The sequence below is a fragment of the Schistocerca cancellata genome, chromosome 5, assembly GCF_023864275.1.
Source record: "Schistocerca cancellata isolate TAMUIC-IGC-003103 chromosome 5, iqSchCanc2.1, whole genome shotgun sequence".
NCBI lineage: Eukaryota > Metazoa > Arthropoda > Insecta > Orthoptera > Acrididae > Schistocerca > Schistocerca cancellata.
This window is the reverse complement of record NC_064630.1, coordinates 119,754,143-119,768,478: the sequence shown is the minus strand read 5'-3', so window position 1 is coordinate 119,768,478 and position 14,336 is coordinate 119,754,143. Positions and strand designations below refer to the sequence as shown.

At 41.0% G+C, this 14,336-nt stretch overlaps 1 protein-coding gene across 1 annotated transcript in view; it reads right to left on the bottom strand.

The window, feature by feature from the left end:
• The window catches only part of LOC126187303 (nucleolar protein 58), a 75,676-nt gene that overhangs the window by 50,189 nt on the left and 11,151 nt on the right, over nucleotides 1-14,336 (bottom strand). Inside the window, exons 4-5 of the mRNA XM_049928296.1 lie at nucleotides 10,895-11,094; nucleotides 407-679 (exon numbers count right to left, since the gene is read on the bottom strand). Of these exons, the coding sequence (XP_049784253.1) occupies nucleotides 407-679; nucleotides 10,895-11,094 (473 nt within the window). The remainder of the gene's footprint in view (nucleotides 1-406; nucleotides 680-10,894; nucleotides 11,095-14,336) is intronic.

The following is a 14,336-nucleotide window of genomic DNA, read 5'->3' as shown; positions in this document are numbered from 1 at the left end:
GAGCCACTGGCTCCAAAAGTTTGCACATTTCCTTAACCTTTATGAGTGTTTTCTCTGCCATCACTTGGGAAGTGGATATTTTATTTATCCAGTTATAATTATGATATACTGAAATATTGGAAGTCTTGTTGCACAAACACACAAAAGAATCAAGCGATACGGTCAGAGATGTTGATGACAATCACAAAAGTAAATTAAATTCATGGAAAGATAAATGCCCATTCTCTCAACTGAGATAAAATCACGATGGAGCCAACACACAAACCAATAACAAAGCAAAAATGTTTTGAAGCAAAAATAGTATGGATACACGAAAAGGTTAATTTTAAGGCAATGAACCTCTCAGGAATGCTAAAGAAAGATATACAAAATTGCTACAAAACAAAAAATAATTTGTAACACTCACCAGCATGAGAGATCAGACGTGCTCCAACAAGTTCACCAATGAGGACAGTAAGGTTGGGGGCAATCGCCATCATCCTTGTTGTAAGATATTCATACAGCTGTGCACGATATTGTGTGATCTGAATAACTTGATCACATAAGTGCTGTATGTTTATAATGTCATCGTCCGATATCTCCGTGCCCATGGATATTTCCGCCGCATCTTTCACCTGCTGTTCTACTTCTTCAGGCAAGATATCTGACAAGTCTGTACTGGATGCATTGTCTCGTGTTCCTGAAACAGTATCATTCAATAATCATTGCTGTAATCACAGAAAATGTCAATATCGAACATGCCAAATTAAAGAACAATGTCTGCAAAGAAAAGGAAAAACAGTTTCAAAAATTCTAGATAAAATACTGCTTCCTCTTCAGCTGCTGGATCATAGACTCCTCTGTCAGCAGCTCAACAGGTGCACCGATCGCACGCCTCCAAAAGAGACACTGCGCCCAGTGGTGAGGTGGCTCCTGGTAAGGTGAAGGGGGTTCCGGGCATCAGGTCCTGGTCCTGCCTGCCTGCCTGCCTGCCTGTCCCACCCACTGCCTCTGCTGCTTTCACATCAGAATGCTCCTGACACTCGCCTGAAGAAGGCTACTCACTTCGCCTGAAGATAGTGACTATGAGTCTTATCCAAACATTGAAACAAGGTGACACCACTACTTGGCTGAGAAGATTTCATTAATGAAATTTGGTGATTTGGGAATGGGTGGATAGTAACACCTTTGCAACCTGTGAACTCTGCAAGTGAAAAGCTACCGTGAAACAATGCAAAAAGGTCCATTGGCATCATCCAGGGGGTCACCTGCAGAACGTCGACACTTGTGTTTCAAGAACAATCATTAATTTGACTGAAAAGGAACTGGATGCAGCGACAAGACCCTGCTATCAAATGGTCTGAATTTTGCACCAGTTTCCAGAACATTATCTAAACATGAGATCAGCAGGGTCATCAAGCAAGCCACCCACCCACACCCCTCTGATACCACTGTAGAGGTGGGAAGATCTGCTAGATCAAAATACTGAAGAATAACACTTCTGCAGCAGAACTAAGGTTATGCATGCCCTCTGCAAGGAAAATAACACAGCTGTCCTAGCAGCTGACAAAGGCAATGTGATGGTGCTGTTATGATCACATTTACACAGGTACAACTAACACACACACACATAACCACTGTCTGGCCGCTGAGGTCAGATTACGTACAGCAACTGTGCATGATGGGGGAGGAGAGGGGCCAGTCATGGAGAGGAGTAGAGGAGGCAAAGAAAGAATAGTAGGTGCATTGGTGGAATAGAAGGCTATGTAGTGCAGGAGTGGGAACAGGATGTAGGAGGTAGGTGAAGGACAGGAACTAGGGAAGATGAAGGCCAGGGGGGTTATGGGAACATAGGATATATTGCAGGGTGAGTTCCCACCTGCACAATTCGGAGAAGTTGGTGTTAGTAGAAAGGATCCAGATGGCACCGGCTGTTAAACAGTCGTTGAAGTGAAGCACACTGTGTTGGGCAAAATGTTCAGCAACCGGGTGGTCCAGATGTCTCTTGACCATAGTCTGTCATTGGCCATTCATGTGGACAGACAGCTTGTTGGTTGTCATGCCCACACACAAAGCAGCATTGTGGTTACAGCTTGGCTTGTAAATCACATGACTGCTTTCAGAGACAGTCTTGCCTTTGACGGGATAGGAGATACCTGTGACCAGACTGGAGTAGGTAGTGGTTGGAGAATATATGGGACAGGTCTTGCATTTAGATCTATTTCTGAGAGCAGAACCATGAGGCAAGCACTTGGGAGAGGGGGCATACTTTCAAGTCCTGTGTAATACCACAGTCAGAGGAGTGAGAAGGTTAGTGGTTTGGATATCCTTCATTTCAGGACATGGTGAGAGATAGTTGAAAACCTGGCAGAGACAGTGATTCAGTTGCTCCAACCCTGGATGCAATGAAGCATGAGGGAGTGCTCCTATGTGCCCAGACAGTGGGTATGTGGGCAGTGATAGGTGACTGGAGAGACAAGGTATGGGAGATTTGTTTATGTACAAGGCTGTGAGGGTAACTTCAGTCTGTGAAGGCATCAGTGAGATCCTTGGTATGTTTGTAGATGGACTGTTTGTCACTAAAAATGTGATGGTCATGGGTGGCTAGGTAGTGCATGGAGGGACTCCTTGGTACTGAATGGATGGCAGATGCTGAAATGGAGCTGGCCTCTATCTAAAGTTGTTATGTTCTATGTGGACAGAGGTACTGATGTAGCCATCCTTCAATACCGGTTAACATCAAGGAAGCTGGCTTGTCAGGTTGAGGGCAACCAAGTGAAGCGAAAGGGGAGAAGGTGTTGAGGTTCTGGAAGAATGTGGGTAGGGTGTCCTCACCCTCAGTCCAGATCATAAGGATGTTATCAATGAATCTGAATCCGGTAGATGGTTTGGGCTTATTGATGGTTCTGACAGATGGGCCCTCAGAGGAATCCTTCCTAACCATGCAGAATCCCAAACCCCTCAACTGTTTTAGATTCAATGATGAAATCTCTGTGATCTTGATAGAAGGTGAGGGCACCCTATCCACATTCCTCCAGAACCTTAACATCTACTCCCCCATTCACTTCACCTGGTTCTCCTTAATCCAACAAGCCACTTCCCAAAGATAATTACATCATTTCTCCATCCATATCAAACCTACCAACCATCAGCAATAGCTCCACTTCAACAGCTGCCATCCATTCCATGCCTAAAAGTCCCTTCCATATACAACTTTGCCATCCATGGCCATCACATTTTTAGTGATGAGTAATCCTTCTCCAAATACACCAAGGCTGTTGTGGAGGCCTCCATAGACCGCATGTTTTGTCTCTCCAGTCATCTACCACCTCTGACGTACCCCCCGTCCTGCTACTCAGTACCACACAGGACTGGACCAACTACATTAACTTTCTCCACCAGGGTTTGACTACATCTCATTGTGTCCTGAAGTGAGTAATATCCTACCCATGATTCCCCCTCTCCCTCCCACAGTGGTATTTGACCACCCACCAAACCTACACAATATCCTTGTCCATCCCTACTCCATACCTACTCCCAATCCCTCGTCTCATGGCACATATCCCTGCAATAGACCTTGATGCAATACCTGTCGCATACATTCTCCGACCACCACCTAAGTTGGACTGCCCAGATGCTGAACATGCTGGCCAACAAAGTCTGCTTCTCTTCAATGAACGCTTCACCGCCTTTGCACTCTGGATCCTTCCTAGCAGCACCAGCTTTTCTGAATAGTGCAGGCAGAAACACTCCCTGCAATATATCCTATGTTCCAGTACCCCCACTCGCAGGATGAGGCAGCTAAGTGGTGATAACACCCCTTGCATCTCCCAATCCGTAATAGATACAAAGATGCCGTTTGGACAGTGTATTTCAGGGACAGGGGCTACTTGAATACATCACATTTCACGTTTGTGCTATTTTTTATCACAGAGATATGAGGCCATCTTTGGTTTTTTTAAATGGAACCCTATGTTAAATTTTAGCGTAACATGGGCTTAAAAAGACAGTTTCAAATATGTGTATATCATAATATTTAGGCAAATAGTTTTTGAGACACAGATATGTTCTCGTATCGTGTTCGTCCTTCGAAGCGGCGTTTTCCAATGCAACCTCTCCTGTTGTGTAGAGTTCGTAGTAAACATCACGAGTCCGTGATCACAGTAATACATACTGTGATATTTTGCGCAAAAATTAACTGATGATGTCACGTAACTATTATTCAGTTATTTGACAACTGTGATACCAAAATCGTAGACAACATACAGTATTAAAATACTACAAGATGTATCAAGTAGTCCCTGTATTTTAAGTAACAGAAATACAAATGTAAATGAGGAGGCCCTTATTGGTCACAATTATTTCATATGTATTTGTTTTTTTATTTGAAAATATTTACAATTGATCACAATTCGAAGCAAATACACACACAAAGATGCAAACTACATACTGTACACGATCCAAAACTTTACTGAAGCATGTGCTGTAAGTATTAACTGTGTTTTTCTTACTTGTAACTTCTTTTTCCTTGTGTTTTTGCTTTTAGGAAGCTTTAATTTTCGAGTACTAGTGATAGTGTTCCAATGAGTTTGTGTTTGTTTTGAATACAGTCCAGAGACAGTTGGTGCTTATTTTCATTGTTTCCAACAAGAAGTGTCTAGAAACCACAGTTTAGTCAGCTATCAGTCGCCTTTAGTGAATTAGCAGTCTAGTTAAAAGTTGATTACTTAACTCTCTACAGTAATTAGTTGATTTCTTAGGATGGATAGGATGTGTGACTGTTGTGCACGGACGCAGGAGGAGCTGGCCACTGTTCGCGAACAGCTGAATGTGCTGATGGCTGCGGTCGGCCGTCTTCAGGCTACTGCCTCGGAGTGTTGCGGCAGTGGAGAGTATGGTGCGTCGCGTGGTACACCCCAGGTGTTACATGCTTCACCTACGGTCCCTGCTGTCGAGGCATCTTCACGGGCACCGGGCGAGGTTGGGCCACCCTCTCCACAAGGAGAGTGGCGGGTACAAGGGCGTTCGCGCCGCACAAGGCAGAGGGTCAATGTGGAGGCTGGTCATGTGGCATCACCTGCTCTGCCTGTGAGTGGACATGTGGCCGCTCCTTCAGCAAGGTCCAAGCAGGCACACGGGGGAACGGGTTTATTAGTGATTGGGAGCTCCAACGTTAGGCGGGTGATGGAGCCCCTTAGGGAAATAGCGGAAAGGTCGGGGAAGAAGGCCAGTGTTCACTCTGTCTGCTTGCCGGGGGTTCTCATCCGAGATGTGGAGGAGGCCCTGCCGGCGGCGTAGAGAGCACTGGGTGCACCCGACTGCAAATTGTTGCTCATGTCAGCACCAATGACTCCTGCCGTTTGGGTTCAGAGGTCATCCTCAGTTCATATAGGCGGATGGCGGAGTTGGTGAAGGCGGAAAGCCTCGCTCGCGGGGTGGAATCTGAGCTAGCTATTTGTAGTGTCATTCCCAGAACCGAACGCGGTCCTCTGGTTTGGAGCAGAGTGAAGGGCTTAAGCCAGAGGCTCAGACGATTCTGCGGACATCTGAGATGCAAATTTTTCGACCTCCGCTATCAGGTGGAGAAATGTAGGGTCCCCCTGAATAGGTTAGGCATGCACTACACGCAGGAAGCGGCTACAAGAGTAGCAGAGTATGTGTGGAGTGCACATGTGGGTTTTTTTAGGTTAGAGAATTCCCTCCTAGGCCCAACAAGACACCACCTGAGACGCAACAAGGTAGCAGTAGGCAAAACGCAACAGGGAATGACAATATTAATGTGGTAATAGTAACCTGCAGGAGCGTCTATAAAAAGGTCCCAGAACTGCTCTCATTAATAAACGGTCACAATGCCCACATAGTACTAGGGACGGAAAGTTGGCTGAAACCAGATGTAAACAGTAATGAAATTCTAAACTCAGACTGGAATGTATACCGCAAAGACAGGCTGGACAGTGAAGGGAGAGGCATTTTTATAGTGATAAAAAAGGCAATAGTATTGAAGGAAATTGACAGAGATCCGAAATGTGAAATAATTTGTGTGAAGGTCACGGTTAAAGCAAGCTCAAACATGGTAATTGGCTCTCTCTATAGGCCCCCTGGCTCAGCAGCTGTTGTGGCAGAACACCTGAAGGAAAATTTGGAAAATATTTCGAGTAGATTTCCCAACCATGTTATAGTTCTGGGTGGAGATTTTAATTTACCAGATATAGACTGGGAGACTCAAACGTTTATAACAGGTGACAGGGACAAAGAATCCAGTGAAATTTTTTTTAAGTGCATTATCTGAAAACTACCTTGAGCAGTTAAACAGAGAACCAACTCGAGGCGATAACATATTAGACCTTCTGGTGACAAACAGACCCGAACTATTTGAAACAGTTAACACAGAACAGGGAATCAGCGATCACAAAGTGGTTACAGCATCAATGATTTCAGCCGTAAATAGAAATATTAAAAAAGGTAAGAAGATTTTTCTGTATAGCAAAAGTGACAAAAAGCAGATTTCAGAGTACTTGACTGCTCAACACAAAATTTTTATCTCAAGTACAGATAGTGTTGAGGATCAGTGGACAACATTCAAAACCATCGTACAACATGCATTAGATGAGTATGTGCAAAGCAAGATCATAAGAGATGGAAGAGAGCCACTATGGTACAACAACCGACTTAGAAAACTGCTACGGAAGCAAAGGGAACTTCACAGCAAACATAAACATAACCAAAGCCTTGCAGACAAACAAAAATTACACAAAGCGAAATGTAGTGTGAGGAGGGCTATGCGAGAGGCGTTCAATGAATTCGAAAGTAAAGTTCTATGTACTGACTTGGCAGAGAATCCTAAGAAATTTTGGTCTTATGTCAAAGCGGTAGGTGGGTCAAAAAAAAATGTCCAGACACTCTGTGACCAAAATGGAACTCAAACAGAGGATGACAGGCTAAAGGCCGAAATACTAAATGTCTTTTTCCAAAGCTGTTTCACAGAGGAAGACTGCACTGTAGTTCCTTCTCTGGATTGTCACACAGATGACAACATGGTAGATATCAAAATAGATGACAGAGGGATAGAAAAACAATTAAAATCACTCAAAAGAGGAAAGGCCGCTGGACCTGATGGGATACCAGTTCGATTTTACACAGAGTACGAGAAGGAACTTGCCCTCCTTCTGGCAGCGGTGTACCGTAGGTCTCTAGAAGAGCATAGCATTCCAAAAGATTGGAAAAGGGCACAGGTCAGGGACACCAAACAGATGTGCAGAACTCTAGACCTATGTCTCTAACGTCGATCTGTTGTAGAATTTTGGAACATGTGTTATGTTCGAGTATGACTTTTCTGGAGACTAGAAATATACCCTGTAAGAATCACCATGGGTTTTGAAAAAGATGATCGTGTGAAACCCAGCTTGCGCTATTCGTCCACGAGACTCAGAGGGCCATAGGCACGGGTTCCCAGGTAGATGCCGTGTTTCTTGACTTCCGCAAGGCATTTGATACAGTTCCCCACAGTCGTTTAATGAACAAAGTAAAAGCATATGGACTATCAGACCAATTGTGTGATTGGATTGAAGAGTTCCTAGATAACAGAACACAGCATGTCATTCTCAATGGAAAGAAGTCTTCCAAAGTAAGAGTGATTTCAGGTGTGCTGCAGGGGAGTGTCGTAGGACCGCTGCTATTCGCAATATATATAAATGACCTTGTGGATAACATCAGATGTTCACAGGCTTTTTGCGGATGATGCTGTAGTATATCAAGAAGTTGTAACAATGGAAAATTGTACTGAAATGCAGGAGGATCTGCAACGAATTGACGCATGGTGCAGGGAATGGCAATTTAATCTCAATGTAGACAAGTGTATTTAGGTTGAATGAATGATGATACAGCTACAGTAGTTTGGTTTGAGTCGTAAGCTTAGCAGTTAAGCTTTACCAGGTAGCCATTGCTACGCGTCAGGCGCTCCGTCCGTATTTATATGGGTACCCTTCCTTTTTCACGTGCTTCGTCTGGTTTGAATTGATTGCTTATTTTTCTTTGATCTGATAAGTGCCGTTCTCTTTGTTACAGGTGTTTACGTCACTCTAAGCTGAAAATGCATTACTGTACTGTGTCATGTATTGTTTGTCGCTTTCTGATGAATGTTTACGGCCTGTCACCACTTGCCGCATGGCTTGCTTTTGTGCACGGTACCATCGCTTACAAAAAAGGAATCATCTCATTAGCGAAACAATGGCAAGAGACTGCTATTTGTTGTTACTTACACTGCTGCTTTCTTTGATAATGATTAACAAGAACCAAATAATAGACTGCGTATGATAGAAGATGTTCTGAACGAGGGTTTAGCGAAAATTTTTCTCCGTTTGAAAATCTTTGCAGACGCCTCTTTAGTACATTACATTCTGCACAGAAATTAGAGTCATCTTAGATTTTAAAATCTAGTCAATTGCTGTGCTTCATTTCTGACTATCACTATTAGGTATAAGAATAATACAAATATAAAAATGACATGATATGTGTATTCTTCCGCGTTTGCTGCTCTCTCACTCTAGTTTCGTAGTTTATTAGGCAGACAGGATTTAAATGAGATAGCTGCAAACACGAAAGAATACATGACAAAATGTTTATATTTGTATTATTCTTATGGTGAAGTGAACACTGCATGTGATTCACAATTCATAAAAGTTCCTATTAGCAGCCATCTCTTCTCACAGGTAGGGAAAAATACAGAACTAAGAGTTTCCCATATTGACAAACATCCCAAACAGACTTGTCAGTCGGATTTTCGTAGTACATTGAAATGCTGCTACATTCGAAGATGAACAATACAAAATTTGTATTTACTTCATTGGATAATGTATGAAAATGCAGTGGTCGAAACTCGGGGAAGCTCGTCGTCCAACTTTTTTTAAAATTTATTTACTGACGCAGAGGTTTTGGCGCCAGTATTTATCTTTGTGCCTGCAAAGCATGCCTGTGTAGCGCTACATATATTCGACGGCAAAAGTTAGTTGTGCGGCACCTACCATCATTTTTCAGAACTTCCGCTTACTTTGCACTCGATTCCAAGCCGCAGGCGGTTTTTTGGATTACAAAAACCGGAAAAAAAGTGTAGCTTAGATTCGAGTAAATACGGTATATTATTATCTGATATATTTGAATGGGGAAGCTGTTGCTTTCTCTATGCCTTGTGTACTCCCTGTCCCACCCTTCACCTTCCGGTTATCTTGGCAATGATCCATCTGTAGTCCTCACACTTGGCTGCTCATGAGTTTCATATATTCTAACGCTGGTCAAAATCTATCAGCCAAAACAAGTGTTTCATTACAAGAACATTCCCTCACCCCTTGGCCATGTGGCCACAATTCGCACTCTGCATTAGGCTCGTACTGACCTCCATGGACAACCAATATTTTGCGCATTATATACAACACACTGAGGTGTTGAATCTCATACATTACCACACTGGAGGTGGAGCTTAATGGTTCAAATGGCTCTGAGCACTATGGGACTTGACTTCTGAGGTCATCAGTCCCCTAGAACTTAGAACTACTAAAACCTAACTAACCTAAGGACATCACACACATCCATGCCTGCGGCAGGATTTGAACCTGCGACCGTTGCGGTCACGCGGTTCCAGACAGTAGCCACTCTGGCCGGCCGGTGGTGCTTACAACATATTAACATCCTCTAATACAGCAAGTTGTGCACACAAAAAGCTTATATTTGTCTTTCCCAGCAAGCTGAACTAATAGAAAGTTACCATTTTTATGAGTGTTAGTCTTGTCATCACCCAGTAAATCCAAGAACTGTATATTAGTGCATAAACGAGTGATTCTGATAAGGGTAGAATGCCAAATGTTGGTCCAGCAGCAAGTGAAAGATATTATAACAAACCATCCGGTGTAAGCAGCAGGTTTGTAGCTCATACAAAATGTCTGTGACTCATGAGCTGCAAGAGGAATGGACTGCAGATGGAGTAGCTGCCAAAACTACAGAATCACTAAAGGATTGTGTTCAGAGCCTGTAGCACAGCAGCAGCAGCTCCATCAGCAATGTCAAGAAGCAACAAATGACACTCAATCTCATCAAAATTTTTTGCCAATCAGTCATGAGTATCTGACTGCACACACAAGAAAACACAAGATAATTTCAGAGCTGGAAAGGCATGAGAAGTGCATTACAACATACATACAGTTTAGCTCAGTACCTGAACAAATTTATCATCATGTGATTACTGAGAACTTTTCCTCACAGTCAGAGTACAATCAGAATAAATTTAAAGTTATGAGATATTTTGAGGTTGGTAAAAAGAAAAACAAAAAGAGCATCAATTGGACAAAACAAGAGTTAAATTTGTTCAGTGAGCATTTGGTATTATGTTATTCATCCCTGAACTGTTGACAAGTACATGACTATTAACTACATGCAAGAAGACTTCAACATCTACTGTTATACTTGGTGCCCAACTTTAAGTATTCCTTAAAAAAAAATGTAATATAGAGAACTTCCCAGCAGCTGCACTATTACAATAATTTCCTTTGGTAATGAATCTAGTAACTAGATTATGCATTTTACTGTGCTGGAATTTCTGTGAACCACTGTTACAAACAACACTGTTCATATCATAAGTGGGGGGGGGGGGGGGGGGGGGAGTTTTGATGAGCATACAATTGCTTGAGTACATGTTTCTCATTCTCTCTTTTTCTGTACTGTTGAACTGACAAATCAAATATAAAAACTCCCACTGTTCATTACATTTTCATATTTTCTATTGTCAGTGGCTAGCTAAGCTTATTATTGGGAAAAAAAGCCAGTCATTTTAATTGTTTTCATTAAGAACATACCTCTCACAATTTTCATCTAGTAGTTTTTGTCTCAGTACACTATCAAGGAATAAAAGAAGGTGCTGAAAACTTACCAATCAGTTTGATGGTTTTGACAAAGGCAACATTGTCAGTAATTATCTTTCCAAGTTCTGGAAAGTGCCATCCATACCATTCACGGGTACGCATTACATAATTATTTAGTTCCTTATCAAGGTCATCTAACAGACACACTGCTTGCACAATCATAGTATCGATTTTATCTGGACTGAATTTCAATTTGTACCGAGAAAGGCTGAAAAACAGAAAAGCTATGTTACATAAAATAGTAACACATGTTTGGCAGTACAAGAGTACAAAATGCTGGAAACACACTGCGGCAGAGAAATGGCAGAGAAATTAATTTACATATATGCATAAACAAAAATCCTAGCATTCATACAGAATACAACACAGAATACCTGCACCAAGCTGCTTCACAATTACTAGCAACATAGTGGGATACGGTGTACAATTTTTCCATTTGAGAACAAGGTAAATTTTTAATCCAAAAAACTCCAATCCTGGACATATGTTGATTCCAAAATGTCATATAGGTCATTAATTAATATGTGGTGGATTTTTACAATGTCAATACAACCTGTGCTCTACCAAAAGATTAATGTTGTTTACACTTCAAAAGCTACAGCTGCATTTATACCAGGCATGCAACATATGATCAATGTGTAATAATTACACGTTTCTTAACATAAAAAAAAAAATCATGTTACAACACTACCAACATTTCCAATAGGCAAATTAGAACTGAATGCAGTCACAGCCAACCCATGTACACCATACACAAGCCTGATTTTAAGGTCTGACTCTGGGCAAACTACTGCTCTCTTCATCTACACCTACACTCAAGGAAGACAACTTATGTCGTGAGGTGGAAGGTACGTCTGGCTGCACTATTATTTTCGCATTTTTGTGTTTCATTTGTGAATGGTGCATGAAAGCTACTGCTGGTAAGCCTCTACATAAGTTAATGTCTCTGAATTTTCAGTCATGGCAGATTTGCAATATGTATGTAGGAAGAAGGAATATGTCAGCTGATTCTTCTTAGAAGAGTTTTCTTGGAAATTTACCAATCAACCTCCCCACTATATAAAACACTTCTTTGGCAGCAACTGAAGTTCTCATGCTTACTAAATGAAATGATGACGAAACATGCTCCCGTGGATATTCTCTAGTTCCTCTATTAATTTTGCTTGGTAAAGGTTCCAGTATGAAAAAAAAAAGCAATACTCAATGATTGACTGAACGGGTGCTTTGAAAGCCATTTCTTTCATAGATGAATTAACATTATCTACAAACTCTTATAATGAATCTGTCTGGCACTTTCTTACAACTAGTTTTTGTGGTCACTCTAGTTTAGAACATTTCATGGGTGTTACCATTTATTTATTTATTTATTTATTTTTATTTCTTAACTTTTCCCGAAAGCATACAGCTTTACTGTATGGTTAAATGATGATGGTGTCCTCTTGGATAAAATATTCTGGAGGTAAAACAGTCCCCCATTCAGATCTCCACGCGGGAGGATGTAGTTCTCAGGACAAACAAAACTGGCGCTCTACGGATCGAAGCGTGGAATGTCAGATCCCTTAATCAGACAGGTAGGTCAGAAAATTTAAAAAGGGAAGTGGAGGTTAAAGTTAGATACAGTGGGAATTAGTGAAATTTGGTGGCAGGAGGAACAAGACTTCTGGTCGGGTGAATACAGGGTCATAACTACAAAATCAAATAACAGTAATGCAGGAATAGGTTTAATAATGAATAAAAAAATAGAAACACAGATAAGCTACTACGAACAGCATAGTGAATGCATTATAGTAGCCAAGATAGACACGAAGCCCACACCTATCAAAGTAGTACAAGTTTATATGCCAACTAGCTCCACAGATGCTGAAGAGATTGAAGAAATGTACGACGCGATAAAAGAAATTATTCAGATAGTTAAGGGAGACGACAATTTAATAGTCATGAGGGACTGGAATTTGACTGTAGAAAAACGAAGAGAAGGAAAAGTAGTAGGTGAATGTGGACTGGAGGTAAGGAATGAAAGAGGAATCCGCCTGGTAGAATTCTGCACAGAGCATAACTAAATCATAGCTAACAATTGGTTTAAGAATCATGAGAGAAGGTTGTGTATGTGGAAGAGGCCTCGTGACACTAGAAGGTTTCAGATAGATTAAGTAATGGTAAGACAGAGATATATGAACCAGATTTTAAATTGTAAGACATTTCCTGGGGCAGATGTGGACTCTGACCACAATTTATTGGTTATGAACTGCAGATTCAAACTGAAGAAACTGCAAAAAAAGTAGGAATTTAAGGATGGGACTTGGATAAACTGAAAGAACCACAGGTGTCATAGACAGTTTCAGAGAGAGCATTAGGGAACAGTTGACAAGAACAGGGGAAAGAAATACAGTGGAAGAAGAATGGGTAGCTTTGAGAGATGAAATAGTGAAGGCAGCAGAGTGACGAAGCAAGCTGGGATCTCTTCACTTCCTCTCGTTTTGCCATCTACCTCCTTAAATTTATTTTATTTTCATTTTGCCTAATTACCTTTAACATACATGAGTATAATCTGCATTTCCATAAAACAGAAAGGTTGGCCCTCAGCCTTAAAGAATGTAGCACCAGATCTGTTTTTGCTAGTTATGTGTATGTAATCAATTTCCTAATTTATTTTGACTATTCCTAGTTAATATCTTTTGTTATAGGGTGAAATCAGTAATTGTTTTGTGGCTTAGATTCTATTGTTGACTTGTAAACAAATATAAATTATGTTATAAACATTTGGAAGACAAAACACTAGCATTCTTTAAGTATTTGTTTTGGGTGCATTTGAAAACATATTAGCAAAGCCAGCCCTTAATTCCAAAATAATTACCAGGTTTGTCAATAGTATTGTTTGCATAACTAAATCTGTTAATTTCATTATTTAAACAAATAATTCAGTCTCACCTTTGTGGTAGAAGAAACTGTTAGAAAGAAGGCATTTTTCAAGGTATTCACTTAATTGAATGCATTATGTTTTAACTTTAATTTCTGTAAAATAAACATTGAACACTGTATAGTTTCAGTGCTTATTATTGTGAGAATATGTAAAGGCCCGATTTTTGGTCTCGAGACAGTCAGTTCACGGCCTATTTTCAGACGTGAAGTCTGTATCAGTTAGAATACCAATAATGCATTAACTGAACAGTGGAATTAGTCTAACATAAACAGGCCATGTGTTAAAACAATTACAGTGTATGTTCGATTTATTTGAAAAATAGTGAAATGTGTGGTTAGGTATTTACTGCTCATAGATGTTCAACAGCAAACTGTTGTTGCAGTATACTGATGTTTGCCTGCACACTATTGATGAGGCTTATCAACAGTTAACCAATAGTGAAATGGCTGTACAACTGTGTAATATAGGGGGTCGTGAACTGAAAGTAAAGAACTGTGAAACAAAATTGTGCAACTACATCAACACTATCA